General features: G+C 39.5%; 1 protein-coding gene across 3 annotated transcripts in view; it reads right to left on the reverse strand.

The window, feature by feature from the left end:
- clybl (citrate lyase beta like) overlaps positions 1–21,478 on the reverse strand; it is a 162,342-nt gene that overhangs the window by 6,051 nt on the left and 134,813 nt on the right. For 2 of the 3 annotated variants that reach the window (XM_060826516.1, XM_060826512.1), the window contains exons 3-6: positions 12,170–12,377; positions 4,580–4,768; positions 1,494–1,595; positions 454–547 (exon numbers count right to left, since the gene is read on the reverse strand). In XM_060826516.1, the coding sequence (XP_060682499.1) occupies positions 454–547; positions 1,494–1,595; positions 4,580–4,768; positions 12,170–12,377 (593 nt within the window). The remainder of the gene's footprint in view (positions 1–453; positions 548–1,493; positions 1,596–4,579; positions 4,769–12,169; positions 12,378–21,478) is intronic. The other variant, XM_060826513.1, reaches the window with a different exon arrangement.

A 21,478-nucleotide genomic window follows, 5' to 3' on the forward strand; every position in this document is an offset into this window, starting at 1 on the left:
ACTAGCTAATACAGAACTATTTAATATTTTAAAATAATCACATGCAAAATGAATTACAATAAAAATCTTAAAAATATAGTTAATGTTGAGAAAGGCTTAATGAAAATATTTCTCGTAGTTGCTAATAGTTGCTTTATTTTTCACATTTTTGACTACTGCCAATTTCAGTTAATTAAATTAATAATTTAAATACTGAACAAATTCTAACACAAAATGTTCCCTTGGAAATTGGAACTAGGAAGAGTGAAATATTGTATGAGTTTGTTTTTGAAATTATAAATTAACTATATTCATTTAAAAAAAAAGACAGAAGAACAATGGATTGAAGCTTGATTTCAGTGATGACGAAATAAACTCACTTCTTTATTATTTTGTTTAAAATAAATAACCAACAAAGAAAGAGTGTGTCGGGAGGGGACAATAGACACATTAAGGTAAAGAGCTATTTCTCACCTATGCTGGCACAGAAATCATCTGAGCCAAATACCACTCCATCAAGTTGGAAGCCCGCACGGTCGCCAAGGTGCTGTGCCTCTTCACATCCAGCCTTCAAGAAAAACAACATTTTAAAATTTCTGATGTCGACAGGATATTCTGTTCATCTGGTAACTTACAAATTGAGTTTCATTTACTACAAAATCACAGGAGTCAGCAACCATTCATCCTGAAAGAAGGGCTGTTAAAGCCTTTTTGTCTTGACTTCTTAAGTAAATGTAAAATTCCAATTTGCAAGATCTTTGGCTTACTAGGAAAAAGAAATGTCATTCAATTTAGAAAAAAGGTTTTACATTAGCTTTTTTTTCTTGTCAAAGCTTTTATGAAAAGTAAAGTACAAGCAAGTATAAACCTCCACAATTCAAAACTGTGGACTTATTCACTTATGTTTCTTGTGACATTTTGGTTAGCAAACTTCAAGAAGAATTTGATCACGAACTCGTTTGGGAAATTGCATATTTGTGATCAAAGAACACAATAACCATTGTGTAAACTTACAAATAATTTACATGAACAAAAGGTTAAATAATTTAGTACGTATTTTGAGAATTATATTTAGAACCAGCTGCTATCTTTATGATTTAAATATAACCTATTTAAATGTATCAGAGGTCCGTATAATATTGCATGTTTCTGTTCTTTATTGAGTTTCTAGTTAATTTCACACATTGTTATTTTTAATGTTCTTAAAATAAAGCAAGTTGTTTGCCCATAAAATAATTTATAAATCAGTACTTTTGCTTAAATTAATTCTTAAAATTAATCTTACTTGCATGCTTTACATACACCAACATTTTCACTGAATGATCCTTTGTAAATAAGATTAAATATTTATTTGAATTTGTATTGCCTGGAGTGAGTTTATATGAAAGGGCATACCGTTAACTGTACTCACTGTAATGTCTTAATTTTAAAGAACTATGATAATAGAAAACTTAAACATGCAAAAAGTACTGACTGTGAAAACAAATTATTTCATTTGAATATATTTCTGATACCTTGAAATTCAGCAATCCTACTGCTGTCTCGACGAAAGTTATTAAATTCATTGGTTCCTTTAATGTCCGGCCCTTTGAGTATTTTGCAAATCTGTCTGCAAACTAGAAACACAAAAGTTTTCTTCCAATTAAAAAAAAATGGAATAACGAGAGAAAATAATTTGTACTTCAATGTCTTAATTTCAGTTAAGTCATTTTATATTTTCTACTAGTACAATTTTATTCCCAAGACATATTTAGAATATACTGAAAATGAAGCTATATTTCAAACATTTTTTCTAGACATTAAATAACTTAAAGATGTTTTAAAATAAAATTTACATATAGATTTTATAAATCTCACATCATTAACACATGGATCCATGTTGATCTACAACCTACGAGTAGTTCAACATTCTCATCTAATTTATTGATTGGTGGCATCCTAATTCAACACATGTACAAGTAAAAACAATTGCACTTGTCCAATACTGGATTCTAGCAACACTTACAGAAATGAAAATCTTTCAGTACTTTGCTGTTTTAACGTATATTTTACACTGAGGCAACACCAACGCTCATAGTGGAGTCATTTAATTTCTGGAGCATATTTGAATTAAGCAGAACTATTATTAAATACACATAAGATGACATAAAGTCTCATAATTCAGAATTCAAAAAGGCCGGAATTACAAGGGACAAATCCTTTTGCCATTTTATTATGCTGGTGGTGTAATTCTCGAACGAAGAATCAGACTCTCAGACTGACAAGCTCTGTCTTCAGCTTTTATATGATATGATTTTCCCTAATACTTTGGGTTTTAGTTTGGGTGCCATAAATAAAGCAGGTTTTTCTCTTTGAACACCGAGGATTGGAAAAATTGTCACCAATTCACAGCCCGTACTGGGTTGTCAGTGGGGTATCCCAAATTTCAAAATCTATCATCTGGAAAGATACAATAGCTCTTGCACACTACTCTTTTTTTTTGCTTTCAGAGGCAGGATTAGAGTACAAAATGCACTACATTTAAGTTGTAATCATCATAGTTCTGTGGTTGATGAAAGTACCTCAGGTAAACCAGTGAAGACAAAAAATGACATCTGAAATGTAAAGAATATTCGTTTGCTGAAGGATTTCAAGTGAAAAGAAAGGGGAATTTTAATCATCTCCCCATTCAATCTCAGTTGGGTAAATCATATCTAAGAGATTTGCATAAATATAAACCATCAAAGCCTTTTCATCTTCAAAGGGGGTTTCGGGACCCTATAAGCTTTGTACTGTAATCATCACAGGTCACAACCCTGCAGGAGCAAGGCTGCTATGGCAACATAAAAAACTAATGCTACAGGCTTAACATAATATTCTGGTTCATAGAAAAGTGCAGTGACAGAAATGTCTTTTATGAACAGCCAACTTATATTACAATACCTGAATTTCACTTTTGACTGCATGAAGTCTCAATTATTCTTATTAATTAAATATCCTGAATGCAATTAGTTTTGGAATTTTTTTAATAAAAAGCACTATTACTTCATTTTGTCATGCTATTTTCACTACATTCCCCACACCAATCCAAAAGGTTCTTTTGTTTGAGTAAACTGCAGATTGAAACCATAATTCATCTACAATGAATATTAAAATACAAAAAGAAGCTCTGGTAAACACGTTTGAATTAATTTCATTTTCTCTCTGAAAGAGACGATTAAAAGTTTCCGGCTTGGTCCAGTGTTCACTGCACTGAAGTAAAAGAAAGAGAAATTAGGGAGGAGAAGTAGCAAGCCTCAGCAATTCTTTCAATTCCAAAGCACACCCAATACTATGTTGGCAAGAATGCACACTGTTCAGGATTTGCGGTGGAATTGTTTCACAACAAAAGAGTCAGAGTTACGCTTGTTATAGTCCAATAAGCCATGCCAGTCAAACAAGTGCCCAAAGCTAGGACAAAGGAGAGCAAGAGATTCTCACACAATAGACAACAAGTAAGTCCATCTTTTAGTTACAAATCAGCCTCCACGTTTATTCTTGATATAATTTTTTTCCCCCAAGCAGGCAAAATGAACAGTAAAGGGATTTGGTTATGCTTGCAAAGTGGGAGAATGAAAATGGGCGTGTTCAAACCAGGAATCCCCACATGAAACTGAAAATTAAACGAAGGATGGTCAAACAGAGTTATGTACTGACTAAATGTTGTAACCTTAACAGCAGAGAAGTGGGGCAGGGGGGTGGAATGCAGTAGCAGTGGCTGGTTGCATTGTGGGGCAGTGGTGAGGGAGGGAAGAGTAAAGTAGGCCTATTTGATAACAGCCACTATCATCTTTGTTGCAAATGTAGACAAACCACTTTTCACTGTTACTGAATCTTCACACTTAGATCTTCAAGCTCTGTAGTCATTGCAAAATTTAAAAATACTCAACAAAAGACTGCATTTCAGTCAGGTTTTAGTGGGTGAATTTATTTATATTTCCATTGTGAAAACAACTGCAGTAAACACTTCAAAACAAGTAAGCGTTTCACTTGTCAGTCATAAAAATCAGAGTTAAAGACGCTTTTATAAACTTTTATAAATGGGTCTGCTTCGATCCTATTTAAGATTAACTGTTTCTATATTTTATAATCATCCTTATTTATTGAAAGCATGTTAACGTAATGAGGGCTATTTCAAAGTTGACTTAAGTAATTTGATGTGTCTCCTGTTTTTATTTCAGGACTTTATGGGCTTAAAAAAACCCAGCCATGAAGCAAAAACACACCTGCTAGCAATTAAAAAGGAAGAAATACAGAACTATTCAGGAAATAATATCTGTAGTAATTAAAAACAGTGGTTAAAAGCTTCCTGTTCATTTCTCTGGTTTGCCCCAAGCACAGCCCCTTATATTCCTTTTCCTCTTTCTTATTTAACCCCTCTCTCTCTCCCTCTATTTATATGGAGTGATATTCATTCTTTACTTTCCCAATGCTGGAGGGTTACTCTCAATCAGAGCTAGAACTGTCAAGGGGTGTGTGGTTCAAACTTTCCTGACCTGACCCCCACTCCCAACTCCCTTTAGCCCAAATGATCTGGCATGTGATCAAAGCACAAGGCTTTGCCAAATCTCGGCCAACTCACCCATTTGATTTCTTCGACAGTTTCCACTTTAGGCAGCATCAAGGTTGGCGGAAGTTCTTTAGATTGTAAGATAACTTCCATGTCCAGCTCAGCCAGGCCACTGGAGACAGAGTTAATTCGCACACACAGATCTGTGCGGCCTACATGAGGTCGATTGAGTGTCTCTGCAATCGTTATCCGGGCTTCTTCCTTTAACAATAAGAAAAATCTATTCTCAGCAGCAAATTGCAATTTTAAAATAAGAACAGTTATTCAACAATTTACATTGCCTGTGGTAGTCGCTGGTAAACAATCTCTCTCTTCATATATCTTGAACATGGATTCTGGCAACAATATGCAGTAAATGAAGTGCATTACAATGCAAAATAACCTATAAAAATTGTCAGTTTTAGGCTTGCTGTATTCAATTTTATGGCATCTGTTTCAATTATGCAGTTATCTTTGGCCCTGGATGTTTGTGGACCAATAAGAGACTTGACAACTGTTTCAGTTAATTCACTTGACAAGATTCCGGTGACATTACTTTTGTGTAATAGCATGTATTTGAATTACACAACACAATAAACACACTGCTTATTAGGAGAGGAGAAATTCAGTCAAATGTTTGGGCAAAATTGCAGAAACGAAACAAGCAGATGCAAAAACTATGCCAAAGTACAGGGGAAAAAAATGGCAATAAGATTTGAAAATGTGGTCTGAGTTAAATGGTGTGAGGAAACAGTAGCTTACAGTTGTCAGATCAGATCAGAAATGGGCACATAAAGTAGCTTAAGACAGCTCTGCAGAGTCACTGATTTACGGGGGTCTAGGCTGCTGATAATTAGGGTAAGCACAGACATAGAATGAAGTGATGGCTCTCTGCAGTTCAAGTGAAAAGAATAATAAACCCCAAGGTTAATGAAACCTGAATCAAATAGCCTTGAGCCTGGTATCATCACACTTTCATGAAGGGCTAACACATGCCAGTCAGTGGGAGGGTGAAGCTGGAACTAGCTGGTGATCATTATTATAATGCACAAAATGCTGCAAGTGGAAAAGTTAAATAAATAAATGTGTATAGGAACCTGCAGACCAATCCAGATGTGACTTTATAAAAAAAAGAGGAAAAAAAAGTACAGTGTAGCCAAAGTGACGGCTGTTTATTATCCATGCCACAGATGAAATTGAAAAATTCAGCTTCAAACAACCAATCAAATCAAACTTCCAGTTCCAATATAAATCACACTGAGGACGAACGTAAAACAGTTACCTTGCACCTCAGGATTGCCAGATAGTTAAACATTTCACCCTTCAAGTTCCAAACACGCTCAATAGCCAAAATTTTGAAGTTTTCCCAGAAGGACCCAGGAATAACTGCAAACAAATTCAGTTATCACAGAATCATGCTGTATAGGAGGAGGCTATTTGGTCCATTGCGGCTGTGCCAACTGTTTCAAAAATCTATCCAATTACTCCACCTTCTCCTGTTCTTTCCTTATTTCCCTGTAAAGCTTTCCTTTTCAAGTGGTTATCAAATGCCTCTTTTTTAAGTTACCATTGAATCTGTGCCTTCACCCTTTCAGACAGCACATACCATATCAAAGCAACCCATTACAGAGATGAGAGAATTTTGTCTTTCTCTGAGATGGCTGCACAATTTTTGAATTCACTTGCTCGCAAAGCATTGGAGGCAAGTCACTGGATATTTTTAAGGTGGAAGTAGATAGATACTTGACTAACAAACGAATCAGAAATCACTAGAAGCAGACAGGAATGTATAGTTAAGGCTATAATCAGATATCCCAAGATCTGTATGAATGGTGAAGCAGACTGGAAGAACAAAATAGCTTACTCCTGTTCCCAATTCATACGCCATGTTAAAAAAAACTCTCCATCTTTCATTTTGATTTACTTTGGGAAATGTATAATACATGAACAACAAATGATTCCTTTCATAATGAGGGTAAAGGATGTCTGTAAGCACCCTGAAAGGCTGTTATAAATATTTGAAGTACAGAGAATATATTTTTTCCTAAGGAAGCAGTGGTCTCACACAAAGTTTCAATGATATTTTACCATTCAGGGCACTGAATTAAGTAGGTTTCCTATTCTGCACTGAAAAATGTTCCTTTGCCTATTTGTTTGTGTATAAGATGGATATAACTATGACAAAATAGATGTGAAATACCCATCAGGACCTATGGCTTTTAATAGGACCTGACAGTAACGGGAGCTACGCTGAATCATCAATCTGGCTGCTTGCTGCAGCAGCTGAAAATGTTCCTAGTTGGATGTTTTAGGTAATCTCAAATGGTCATCTTCATTAGGAATGATCCTGATATTCAGCCACATGGACATTTCCATCATTGCCAGGCAGAGACACCCAAAGCAGATGATATTGTTCCCACAGCGATGCAATCTGCTGTTCTACTGCAGACAATTTATGTGACATAGCTAGAAATCAAAGCCATGCCAGCCCAATCAAATTTTCCTTTGAAACAATGAAATCTCAAACTAAAATACTCCACAATTTCCTCAATATCTACGCTTAAAACTGCATCTCTGAAATGCACTTCCTAAGACCCAGTACTTTCTCCATAATATATTTCCGCATCCTAAAATAACCGTCCACATTTCTCCAGATTTGTTCACATTATCAACCTTCCGCAGCCTATGCAAGAATTGTCTCATTGTCTGAGATCTTTGTTACCTTTTTTTAAACAGGTTAGGCATAGATACAAGGGGCTGAATGGCCTCCTGTGCTGCATTATTTTAAAATGCATGATTATAAAGGTAAATATAGTTTTATGACTCATGTTTCTGATATACAGGTCAAATTCCCACAATGCAACACTCTCAGGGTGGTGCCAAGGTAATACACAGTCTTCCCGTGAATAGCACTAACGTATCCCCCATCATCACCTCTTGTTTTAGGTTCAGACATAAGAAACACAAACCATCGCTGTGAAATTCAATTTTTAGCTCTGTTCTGTAACCATCTAACAGCACAGGAGGACCAGCGACTAATAAATATGTTATTGTGCTGACTATCACGTACAGCTGTGTGCTGATGAAAAGCCAAGAGACATTATGATTTCTGCTACCATGCAGCCACAAACACCTGGAGCAGAATAAGGCCCTGTGCTGGTGGGGGAAGTAAGGCTGCACTGGTCCAAACACTGAAGACGGCAAAGATGAAAGATGAGAATTCGCGTGCAGCCGTACAACAGAGAGAAACAAAAAAAGATTAATCAGCAGCCATTAGACCCACTAACCAATCAGCCTTGTGCATTCTGAGCTCCTGAATGATCAAAACTGCAAAGAAAACAACATCCGTCCACTTTCACACTCCAGTGGAAATAGTGGTCCCTCACGGCAGGGCTGCACAGTCGCACCATCTGGAGAATAAATCGTGTGTGAAGTACAGTATAGTTTGGGACCAAAATCTGTGGCGGCAACTCAGCGGTTAGTTCATTAGTTCCAAACTTCCAGGGATTAGTCCGGCATCTATTCTGCTGTCAGAAAGAATAAGACAGACAGAATGCAAAAACTTCAAGGAGGACTGGGACAACCAGGGAGAGTGGGGAGGAGGGGTGGGGAGCAATCCTGGAGCTCATTTTCAAAGTACAGATACAATAGTATGCAACTGCCCTCAATTCCCCATCAAAAATGAATTGCCATTATCACTGGTACTAAACAAAATGATTAATTTGACTAAAGGATATTAAGCAACTCACAGAACTGAACAATGTTTCATTTCTTCAAATGGATGCCTATTAATAAGACAGTATCACACAGTATGAGTCCACAATGTAGTGGTTGCATTACAATAGTATGCTCATGGTTTCTTAGACTAGTGTTGTCTGACACTTCAAGTTGTCATTTACATATATGATAGGAATTCTTATTTTCTCAGTTAAGGGAGAGTCACTCAATCTCAAGATAAAGTAAAACAATAACGTTCGTATATATAAAAAAAGTTAATTCAGTGTGGCACAGTGATAAGCTGAGCAACCACCCACACCAGAAGATTATTTGGTCATTATCACCTTTATGCTTGTGGGTTCAAATCCCACTCCAGAGACACGAGTACACAAATCTTGACTGATCATCCCTGTGTGTGAGTGTGAGTACTGAGTGTATGCTGGTGCTGCCGGAGACACTGTCTTTCCAATGAGACGGCTATTTGAATGTGGACATGACAAAAATAGACTGACCCCAGTCAACTTTGCAAAGTTCTGTTCATTAATACCTTTTTTGTATTGTATTATAATAAACACCATGCAAGAGGAAGTACAGGAGGGATTGACATGCTTGAAGGTGGATAAATCACCAGGGCCAGGTGAATTATATCCCAGGTTATTAAAGGACGGCAGTGAAGAAATAATAGATACTCTGAGGATAATTTTACAACCTTCACTAAATATAGGCATGGTACCAGAGGACTGGAGATCTGTGAATTTTGCACCATTGCTTATCCAGGATATCAGAGAAGGCCATCTAGTGAGACGCTGGTCAGTTTGATTGTAGGGTGGTAATTTATTAGTATCAAAACTGATACCTAGAAAGGCTTGAATAAATCAAGGACAATCAGTACTGCTTTGTTGTGGGTTACAAGGAGGAGTGATGAGAGTCATGCAGTGGATGTTGTCTGCATGGAGTTTAGCAAGGCATTTGACAAGATCCCATGTCAGACTGGTCAAAAGAAGTGGCAAGTGGAATTAAATCTTGGCGGGGTGGAATACAACTCTACTTCCTCTCAGACTGCAGATACCGTCTTGGTATCATGGACAAGCATTCGAAAAAAATGCTACTTACATCACAGCTGGAATTTTTTGTATGGTTCTAGTCACTGTATTACAGGAAGGGCATAATTGTTTGCGACAGTACTGAGGAGCTTTACAAGAATGTTATCAATGCTTGAAAAGTGAACTACTAGGAATGATTAGTCAGGACAGGGTTGTTTTCTTTAGAACAGAGGATGCTGAGTGATGACTTAATTGAGATGGTCAATACTTTTAGGGGACCAGATAAAGTAGAAAGGAAAGACCTGTTTTCTCTGGTAGAGAGATCAAATACTGCTTACACATAAGGTGATGGATAGAAGGATTAGAAGGGGCATGAAGAAAAGCATTTTCATCTAGAGTGTGGTAGATTTCTGGAATTCACTGACGGGTTTTATGGCGAAGACAGATACCCTCAACTTGTTTAAGAGTGATTGATTTGCACCTGATGTACTGCATCCAGCAAGATTATGGACCAGGAGCTGGAAGATAGAATTAGAATGAATTGCTATTTTTGTTTCAGCAGCTGCAGACAGAATGCACCAAATGGTCTCCTACTATGACACAAATTACAGATTCATAGAGTCATACAGCATGAAAGGAGACCCTACAGTCCAACAGGAGAGAAGGGTCCATGAACCTCCCCATCCTCAATGGTGGGTGAGTCTAATATATACCAATATAAAAAGTCCAAGCTGCCAGGTTTGCAACCATCTACAGATGGAAGGGCCGAATGGATGATCCTGTTTTGGATGGTGCCATGTTGATGGAAGGTAGAATATGGGAGCTTACCATTGGTCTAGAACTATGAAAAGCTATAATCAGAACCATCCACAAGATGGACAGCAGCAGCTCTCCAAAGTTTCTTCAACAGCTACTTCCACAGACTGCAGTAAATCAAGAAGACAGCTTGCCACCACTATAAGGTAAATCATCAAAAACTTAGGTTTTAAGGAAAGTCTTAAAGATAATGAGAGGAGGAAAGCTCAAAGAGCAAATGCCAGAACGGAGGGTCTAAAAGTCTGAAGGCTAAAGGGGTTATATACATATTAGTTATACATGTTGCTAATACAAAATATTCACTAAATATCTCTGCTTTTTAAAAAAATCATTATGTACAAAGCTGCCATTCCTCGTTGCTGAGCTGCTTCGCTTTGCTTTTACAATGAATCTTTTCACGGATGTTGACTTTGAAAATGGTATGTAGGTTTTAATCGGGCTTGGAGTGGGTTTGAGTAAACTGCATTAGAGGTTGGCAGTTGAATTAAAAAAAGAGTATCAAGTAAAAATTCAACAGAACAGTTTGGCCTGTGCTGGACAGAAACACTAAAATGTAGTCAAAAATATAAACTGTATGGAGTATCTTAAAGGAGAAGAGACAGGTGTGGAGATGGAGAGGTCCAGGGGAGGGAGTTCCAGAGTTTAGGGTCTAAATTACTCAAACAACATAGGTTGCATTATACAAGATTTATTACAAATCTGAAAGATCTGTGGTCAGGTAGCATTTTCAATACCTGCATCTTTCAAAATACAGAGCAACACTATAGGAACTCAGTACTGCTTTGTGGGATTGTGATTGTTCTGTATTGCTGGATTCATGGGCACTGAGAGTTACAATATTTGCTGTTTAATGCTTTCAGATACAGGCGACATATGAACACAATAAACGGTAGCTTCACATTCTGTCAGTGGGAAATTATGTCACACAACCATCACTCAGCAAAAATAATGACATGTCAGCACCTTCACGGGCAGGAAATAAGTCTGTTCACCTCTTGTGAGACAGCAGAAGGGCAATAATCCACATGTGCTGATTGGACTAGTATAAATTGATCAAAGCGAGTTAACTCAGTGCAGATTTGTGAAGGATATGATATGGCACAGGCACTGTGGGCTGAACAGTCTCCTATGCTAAATCATCCTCTTGTGACTCTTGCAATTTGCCTGTCTAGGAAACAAAAAGGCACCTTTAACTGAGGCAGATCTAAGACATGACTGAAGAGGGACAATCGAGATATTAGTTTTCTTAAGCACATACTTCACTTTTCCTAAATCATGGGGTGGTTTAAAAAAATCCTGGGAGGCAATAGCCAAGTACCTGAAAGGTTCTGTTGATCAATAATTGGATGACAGGGATTTCAGAAATGAGTGATGGAATCAGGTGTGGCTCAGTGAGTAGCATTTTATCTCTGAGTCAGAAGATTGTGGAATCAAGACTTACTCCAAAGGCTTGAGCACAACATCTGGATGCATACTCCATTATTAGAGCTCTTGTCTTCTAACTGAAAAGTTAAACCATAGCCCTAACATCCTTTCAGGTAAATGTAACATGATCTCATGAGTTCAAAGAAGAGTCACCCTGGATTCAAATGTTGGTTCTGCTTCTCACCCAGAGAAGTTTCTCTAGCACTCTCTGCTTTTATTGGAGACTTCATGGGCACTACCTTAAAGAAGAACAGGGATTTCTCATGAGTGCCCTAAGCTAATATTGCACCTCTAACATAAATAAAAATGTTCTAAAAATATCTGGTGGGTGCTACATTGCTATTTGTAGAGTTTTCTGTTACTGTGCAGATGTTGTGCAATATTTCCTTCATTACAATGGCGACAATACTTCAAAAATACTTCACGTTGGTATTGAGGGATCCTGAAAAGGTGCTGTATAAATGCAAATCTGTTTTTGAAAATCAACAGCAAAAAGGTCACCTGTAAGAAACTTAACAATATAAAAGCAATCTTTTACAATGCTGCACTTTTCCAGTAAGCTCACAGTCGTATCTTGTGCTACCATATGTTTGCATTTTTATTTGTGTGCATTATGCAGTACCTTCTTGTTTAAAGCAACACCATCTTCACAGTCGAGGACAGCACAATCTACATCGAGACTGGTTATCTTGTGGAGTTTCCTTTCATCATTCCCAGGTACATACAGCACAGCTCTCCGAGGCACATACTTGCGTTTGGTGTTTGCACTGCAGGTATAGTGACAACACTCCACATGCCCGAGAGTGCTGCATGACTTGGCAGAGTTTCTTCTGGAATAAAACAAGGGCGAATGTCATTGAACATTCAAAGTCAAAGGAAAGCAGGCTTCAAAACATTGTGTACATTTTAGAAAACTAATTATTCATGTAGCTCATGGGGAAATATCGTATGTATCAGCAGTGGGATGTTATCCTCGACATATTATCAATAGCACACATATAGCATTCTGGGTATTAACTAATTGGTTAATTTAAAGAAAATGCTTTGTGTATGTGTGTAGCTCACGGGTCCTCGATTAAGCAAATTATTTACTGAACAATTATTATGGCTGTACAAAATGGAAGCAGGCAAAGGTGGAAGGAATAGCATGAAAATGGACAGCGCGTGAGGAGAAGGGGCAAAGGGACAGGATAGGATGATAAGTGAGAAGAAGAGGGTTAAAGGAATTAAGAGTTTCATTTATATAGCACCTTTCACCTTGTTTTAACAAACAAGTAATCGTCTGAAAAAAATTCACACTGTGACATATGAGGAGGTTATTAGTACAGGTGATTAAAAGCCTACTCAAAGAGATAAGTTTTAAAGAGTGGCACAAAAGAAGATAGAAAGGCAAGGAGGTTTAAGGGAAGAATTCCAGAGCTCAGGTTCTGGACAGCTGAATCAAAAGAGACCAGAAATGGAGATTTGCAGTGACCTTACAAGAGTTCACATCTGGAGGATATCACAGAGGAGTGAGGCTATGGCAGGACATGAATGTGAGGATGGGAATTTTAAAAGGTATTACAGGCAGGCAGTCAATGTAAGCCAAGAAATTGAGGAATGAGGGTGAGTGGGAGTGGATACAAGTTGTGATATAGGTTACAGAGTGTGGATAAACTGAAGTTCATAGACGGTCAAAAGCGGGAGGTCAGCCAGGAGACCATTAGAACAATGAAAACTAAAGGTACTAAAAGCATGGAAGCGCACCACACAGACAGAGGCAGAATCAGGGATGGATGGTATATGTGCACAGATGGCAATGGTGGTAGAGTTGATATCATCCGCTGCACCCGATGTGGCCTCCTCTATATTGGTGAGACAGGCCGCTTACTTGCGGAACGCTTCAGAGAACACCTCCAGGCCGCCCGAACCAACCAACCCAATCACCCCGTGGCTCAACACTTTAACTCTCCCTCCCACTCCACCGAGGACATGCAGGTCCTTGGACTCCTCCACCGGCAGAACACAACTACACGACAGCTGGAGGAGGAGTGCCTCATCTTCCGCCTGGGAACCCTCCAACCACAAGGTATGAATTCAGATTTCTCCAGCTTCCTCATTTCCCCTCCCCCCACCTTGTCTCAGTCGGTTCCCTCAACTCAGCACCGCCCTCCTAACCTGCAATCCTCTTCCTGACCTCTCCGCCCCCACCCCACTCCGGCCTATCACCCTCACCTTGACCTCCTTCCACCTATCCCACCTCCATCGCCCCTCCCCCTAGTCCCTCCTCCCTACCTTTTATCTTAGCCTGCTTGGCTCTCTCTCTCTTATTCCTGATGAAGGGCTTATGCTCGAAACGTCGAATTCTCTATTCCTGAGATGCTGCCTGGCCTGCTGTGCTTTGACCAGCAACACATTTGCAGCTAGATATCAGGAGAAGCAGGGACAGAAAGTGTAAACTTTTAGTGCTTAGGGTGCAATTTTATTGGGCTTATTTTGATATCTATGAAAAGGGGAGTGGGTCAGGAACAATTTCCCTGTTCACAGGGGAATGGCTGTTAGAATAGATCACCGTCATTGAAACTTTGGCATTTAGACGGTCGCGTGGTAATCTCATTGAAATGAATCATATTTTTGAGGAGCCTAGATACTGAGAGGAAAAGTCCCTCGGTTGGAGAGTCTTGAAATAGGAGTAATCTTAGAAATAGAATTGACTGGTTAAGGCTGAGAAAGGAGATAATTCTTCATGGAGAGGCTTGTGAATCTTTGGAATTCTCTATCATCGGTAGCTGTAGATGCTTAATCATTCAGTATATCGAAGGTACACCTTTTGGGAAGTAAGAGACATGGGGATAGAGTGGGAAAGTCGTGGTAGAAATCAAGCACAATTTAGTTGATTACCAGACTGGCAAGCTGGTTCAAAACATTCCACAAGATTTCCCTGGAAACTCCTTCCTGAAGGGCATTGTGGGTCTACCTACAACAAATGGACAAGGTGGTATGAAGCACCTCACAACGACTTTCTCAACTAGAGACGGGAAGTAAATGCTGCTCAGTTAGCAATGTCTGCATCCCATGAGTGATTTTTTAAAAAATCACATAGCTTTCTGCTACTAACCACATTGCATCAAGCTCCTATTACTGATCACCTGGCATGCCTAACTGAGTGAGCATCACCTCTGATACCAATTGGAAAGCATTATCTGATCAGATGAATCCTCACTGCCAGTCAAAAAACAATTCCCATTGTACAATATTTTTACAACTGCTAAACAAGAGTGCTCAAAGAAAAAGAAACTATTGTCCTTGTTTTCTCTTATCCTTGCTCACAATATTGGTCTTGTGGATTTCTGGGAATTGTTGGCTCAATTTTAAAGTAGAACTTCTTGCAAAACAATGTAGTGTGTATTCTCAGCTTCAAAATGTTAAATTTAAATGCAGCAATAGTACTATGACAACGACTACATAATCTATTTCACTAATGTTGATTGAGCAATAAATATTAACCAGGCCACACCAGAGAACCCCTGTGTTCTTCTTCAATTCAGTGTCCTGGAATGTTTTAAATCCAGCTGAGGAGCAGAGACAGCATTGATTTAATATCCATCCTGAAAGGCAGCACCTCCAATATTGCAGTGCATGTGATATACAATTTACTGACTGTGTATTTAGTACTCAGATCATGTGGACATATGACAATCACAGACCTTTTTTGCTGTGGTCCCAGAACATATGTCTCAGGGTACTTGGATGCTGGAAATCTTAAAAGTAGTTCTAGACTCTGAGGTTTCCTTATGTGTCCTCTGACAGCTCAATCTGACAACCAGAGGACACAGGTTTAAGGTAATCTGGTGGCAGATGAGAATAATTTACTTTTGCAGCAAGTTGTGATCTGGAATGCACTGCACTGCCTGAAAAAGGCAGTGAAGCAGATCCAACAGTAACTTTAAAAAGGTAACCTGATTAATATTTGAAGGGGAAAATTTAACATGGTGATGGATAAAGGAACTGGGACTAATTAGATAGCTCCTTCAAAGAGCCAACATAGGTGTTATGGTCTGAATGGCCTTCTACTGGGCTGTAATATTCTCTATCTTCACATCTGCTCATCTTGTTTATGTCCCTGGGAACAACACACTGTTTATATGAAACTTCCAATTCACCAGAAGCAACCCTCTGTGAGAAATCTACTTTATAGATTACATGGCGACAGATTTGTAATACTCCTTGCTATGAAATAGTATTATGTCACTGTCTGTGCGTATACAGAAAACCTCAAAGGTTTACAGCACAGACTAGCAATTGAAAACTAATTTCACTGCCCAGTTTCCTCCCACAGCAATATATCTTGCTCAACTCAAAATAATGATCCATTTTTGCCTTAAAAGATGCAATGTTATTTCTCTGAAGTATTCCCAGTGAGAAAACATGGTATTTTAACAGCTCAGAAGAAATGTCGCCTCGCCTGCTGGAGTAATAGTCTTAAATTTAAAGTCACTCATCACTGCCTCCCAAAGCACAGGAAATGGCCTTTTCCTTTTTGCCCTAATAAAATTCGTTTAGAATTTTAAAAGCTCTATTAAATTGCTTGGTCTCCTGTACTGCAATGGAAGTACTCTCAGTAACTTGAGCCTCTCTGCGTAACAATCTCGCTTTATCTCCCTGAACCTAAATATATGATCTCCAGCATTTCTCCAAAAGCTTTTTGAATACCTTTCTGTGAAACACGCTTGGACTCAGCCTCTGCTCTAGAAAGAAAGAATCTGCATTTATATAATACATTTCACGTTCGCAGGACATCTCAAAGCACTTTGCCGTTAATGATGAACTTCTCAAGTGTAGTCATTGCTATCGGGTAGGAAACATCGCAATCAGTTTGTACACAGCACACTCTGACAAAAAGCAACCAAATTTTTTTTACGTGATGTTGAGTGAGGGATAAATATTGGTCCCAAATTCAGAATTATTACCATGCAGAATGAGGTCATTCAGCCCATTGTGTCTACACCAGCTCACTGAATGAACAGTGCACCTAATGTTATTCCCCCGACTTCTCCCCAACCCTGCAAATTCTCACTTTTCAAATAATAGCTCATTCCTTTTGAACAATTCAACTGAACAGGCTTCCACCACATTTTCAGTCACTTAGCCTAGTTCTGGACCTGAGCTACTCACTGGGTTAAAAAGCTATTTCTTATATTGCTTTTACTTCTTCTGCCAATTATTTTAAATCCATGTACTCATATTCTCAATCATTTCACCTGTGGTGATATAATAAGTCTCTCCTAATCTATTCTGTCCGACTACTCATGATTTTGAACACCTCTACCAAATCTTGTCTCAGCATTCCTCTCATTGCTGAAGTTCTTCAACCCTGGAGCCACTCTTGTAAATCTTTTTGCAACCTCACTAATGCCTTCAGATCCTTGCTAAAAAATGACTCCCAGAACACCATGCAATACTCCAGAACAGCATATAATACTCTACCTGAGGCTGAACCTGAATAATGCCCTATAATTTTTGACATAATCTCCTTGCTCTTGTACTCTATGTCCTTATTAATAAAACCAGGTGTAATGTATGCTTTAGTAACTTTTCTCTCAACCTGCCCTGCCTATTTCCATGACATATGCACATATATACCCAAGTCCTTCTGCTCCTGCGTTCCTTCAGAATTGTACTTAATTTTAACCAGTTAGTGGAACTGTTGATTTGTGATGCAGAGTGACACTAATGTTGAAGGTTCAATTCCTGTACCAGCTGTGGTCATCAAGAAGGCCCTGTCCTCTCAAGCTCACGCCTCACCTGAGGCCTGGTGATCCTCAATTAGAACTCACTGCAGTAGTCTCTTTTTAAGAAGCGAGCAGCTGATGGTACTCTGGGACTAAGACAAATATCACTTTCAAAATAAGACATAAATTCAATAGGGAATTCACGAGAATTCCTGAGAGTGGTGAGAATGCATAATTTGCTACCACATGGAATTGTTGGGAGACAACAGTTTTATAATGTATTTATGGGATGTTGGCATCACTGATTGAGCCAGTATTACCACATACCCCTAGCTGCCATTGCGAAGGTGACACCAAGTTGCCTTTTTGAACTGCTGTGATCCATTTGGTGCACTTTTGCCAAAAATACAGTGAGGGAACGATTTTCATCCAGCGATAATAAAAGACAGTTATTGTATTTCCAAGTCAGATGGTGAGTGGCTCGGAGGGGAACTTGAAGGCAGTAGCTTCTGTTGTTCTTGTCCTTCTAGATGGAAGAGGTTGTGGATTTGGAAGGTATTATCTCAAGAGCCTAATGCAAATGTCTGCTGATTGTCTGCATTGCTGCTACTGAGCGTCAGTGGTGGAGGGAATGAATATTTGTGGAGAAGAGTTTCAGGATTGGAAAAGGTCGCAGAGAGGGATTTGCACTTCAGAATGACAATTTAAAACTAAATCATTGTTATAATGGGAACCACTGTCGATCAGGCAGCAGACGGGTAAATCAGATTTGGTATGGGTTAGGAAATCGGCAGCAGAGTTTTGAATGAGCTCAAATTTCAGCAGATTCTAAGAACAGAGCGTCAGCTATAGCCCTGTGTACTATTCTGGAAAGATTACAAATGTTAGAGAGGCTGCAGAAGAGGTGTATCAAGTGATGAAGGACTCCAGTTAAGTGGAGGAAGTTTGATGAAGAAAATGTTTCCTCTGATAAGTGAGTGAGCAAATAGAGATCACAGATTTAAATTAAATTTAATTATTTTAAATGATTTTAAAATAATTGCCAAAAGAACTAAAGGAGAAATGAAGAAAACTTTTTCCCACGCAGAAAGTTGTTCAGAACTGAAACACACAATAACTTCACAGAGGCTGGTATTCCATCACCAAGTCACCCTTTATTACATGTGGAGAGCCCTTGAGACTGATTCAGCTCCCTCAGAGCCAGCTCTCAGAGTGAACAGGATGCCTGCCACTCCTGTTTTTATCTGTCAGCCAGGGCACCCTGATTGAACCAGACTAACAGCCCCAATCAGGGAACTTGTATTCTATGAGGTTCACCTCATCCCTCCCTGTTTAAGACTTGAAGATATAGGCTGGTTCTCTTTTTTGTAACTTCTCCTAGGGCGTTTTAGCACTGGGTCAGGCTTCTAAAATCTGCCTCTTTTACGGGCGATGTGCAATGCACAGTAGCTCGCATCTTGCAAACACAGTATCTCAGAAGAAATTCATTCTCCTCTTCAGGTGGCAAAGGTGTCGAGGCAACATAGAGTCATAGAGATGTACAGCATGGAAACAGACCCTTTGGTCCAACCTGTCCATGCCGACCAGATATCCCAACCCAATCTAGTCCCACCTGCCAGCACCCAGCTCATATCCTCCAAACCCTTCCTATTCATATACCCATCCAAATGCCTTTTAATTGTTGCAATTGCACCAGCCTCCACCACTTCCTCTGGCATCTCATTCCATACCCCTACCACCCTCTGCATGAAAACGTTGCCCCTTAGGTCTCTTTTATATCTTTCCCCTCTCACCCTAAACCTATGCCCTCTAGTTCTGGACTCCCCGACCCTAGGGAAAAGGCTTTGTCTATTTATCCTATCCATGGCCCTCATAATTTTGTAAACCTCTATAAGGTCACCCCTCAGCCTCCAACACTCCAGGGAAAACAGCCCCAGTCTGTTCAGCCTCTTCCTATAGTTCAAATCCTCCAACCCTGGCAACATCCTTGTAAATCTTTTCTGAACCCTTTCAAGTTTCACAACATATTTCCGATAGGAAGGAGACCAGAAGTGCACGCAATATTCCAACATTAGCCTAACCAATATCCTGTACAGCTGCAACATGACCTCCCAACTCCTGTACTCAATAATCTGACCAATATAGGAAAGCATACCAAACGCCTTCTTCACTATCCTAAATACCTGCGACTCCACTTTCAAGGTGCTATGAACCTGCACTCCAAGGTCTCTTTGTTCAGCAACACTGCCTAGGACTTTACTCATTAAGTGTTTTTAAGTCCTGCTAAGATTTGTTTTCCCAAAATGCAGCACTTCACATTTAAACTGAAGTAAACTCCATCAGCCACTTCTCAGCCCATTTGCTCATCTGGTCCAAATTCTGTTGTAATCTGAGGTAACCCTCTTTGCTGTCCAATACACCTCCAATTTTGGTGTCATCTGCAAACTTACTAACTGCACCTCTTATACTCGCATCCAAATCATTTATATAAATGACAAAAAGTAGAGGACCCAGCACCGATCCTTGTGGCACTCCACTGGTCACAGGCCTCCAGTCTGAAAAACAACCCTCCTCCATCACCCTCTATCTTCTACCTTTGCGTCAGTTCTGTATCCAAATGGCTAGTTCTCCCTGTATTCCATGAGATCTAACCTTGCTAATCAGTCTCCCATGGGGGACCTTGTCAAACATCTTACTGAAGTCCATATAGATCACATCTACTGCTCTGTCCTCATCAATCCTCTTTGTTAGTTCTTCAAAAAAACTCAAGTGTCCATCTCAGAGTCTGAGATACCTTCAATGCTTGATGAAGAGGGAGATTTGAGTATTTACTAAAGTCGAATGGCATTTGACACATACGTCGAAAAGTTAGAAAGGAGCTTGGCACATTTTTCTCTCGTGCCATTCTCGAGTTTGCAACTTTCATATGATCCACATATTTGTTCAGGACCATTGCACCTATCTGAACTTCATACACCACTGGACCTGACCTCACATCGACCATGCCTCTTACCAATGCAGGGCTATTATTGCGGTTCCTACACCAAACTTCATCTCCTAAAGAAAACTCTCTCTCTGAACGGAGTCGTATCTCCAGCATTGGCATTCCTGATGCCATTCCCAAACCCCTGCCCCCAGGTCCAGGAAGATCAGATTTAACCTGGTGTAGAGTCTTCTGTCCATTAATAATTCTGCTGGAGCTATCCCCTTAGTTGCATGAACAATGGTCCTATAATCAAACAGGAACCAGGATAGTTTGGTATCTAGTGAAGCTGGGGGCTGTTTCTTTTAAGCCTGCCTTCAAAATGTGGACTGCTCTTTCTGCCAGACCATTGGAGTGGATGGTATGGAACTGTCCTTATATATCAAATACCATTTGACTTCAGGAAATACTCAAATTCCCTGCTGGTAAGCTGTGACCAACACTTCGGGAGTCTGTGTATTGCAAAAGATTCGTGCAATTTTTTTTATTATCAGCCCTGTATTTGACAAATGAACTTTATGCATGTTCAGCCAGTTTGATGGGGTTCCACAATGACCAAGAACATTCAGCCCATGAAACAAAGTGCATAGTTCACATGGAATCAAATCCAGGGTTACCTGGCCATTCCCACACATGTGGAGTTGCAGCTGGCAGTAATTTTGGTCCTTGTTGGCACTCTGGGCACTGTTCCACCAACACAGCCATGTCTACATCCAATCCTGGCCACCAAGGTACAACGCTTCACCAACACCCTTATTTTGGAAACCCCTGAATGACTCTGGTGGAGGTCAGCCAGTATCTGACGGTGATCTTTGCTTGAGACAACCATTTTTGCTCCCCATAATATGCCGTCCTCTCCTGTGATCTGATCTCTCTGGGTCCAAAAAGGTTTCAATTCTGGTTGGGACGAACCTTTGGTTCAACACCAACTATTTTGGTTTTTCCAGGACCTGACCTTTCGGAATCCAAAGTCTGATATTGTCAGCTGTGACTGGAAGTGTGTACAGAAAATTCAAAACCATTACGGTGGTACCACTGGTGTTGCATCTGCCATTGGGAGGCGGCTCAATGCTGACAGTGTTCCAACTTAAGATGCACTTAAGTGTTACAGCCCACCACAGAATTCAGTCTGAAACTATGGGTATCATGCTTTGTCCTCTTTAAATAGATCTAGCAGGGATTTGTGGTCCATTATCATTACAAATTTACACCTGTAAAGGTATTGGTGGAACTTACT

Source organism: Hemiscyllium ocellatum, chromosome 6 (assembly GCF_020745735.1).
Source record: "Hemiscyllium ocellatum isolate sHemOce1 chromosome 6, sHemOce1.pat.X.cur, whole genome shotgun sequence".
NCBI classification, from domain to species: domain Eukaryota; kingdom Metazoa; phylum Chordata; class Chondrichthyes; order Orectolobiformes; family Hemiscylliidae; genus Hemiscyllium; species Hemiscyllium ocellatum.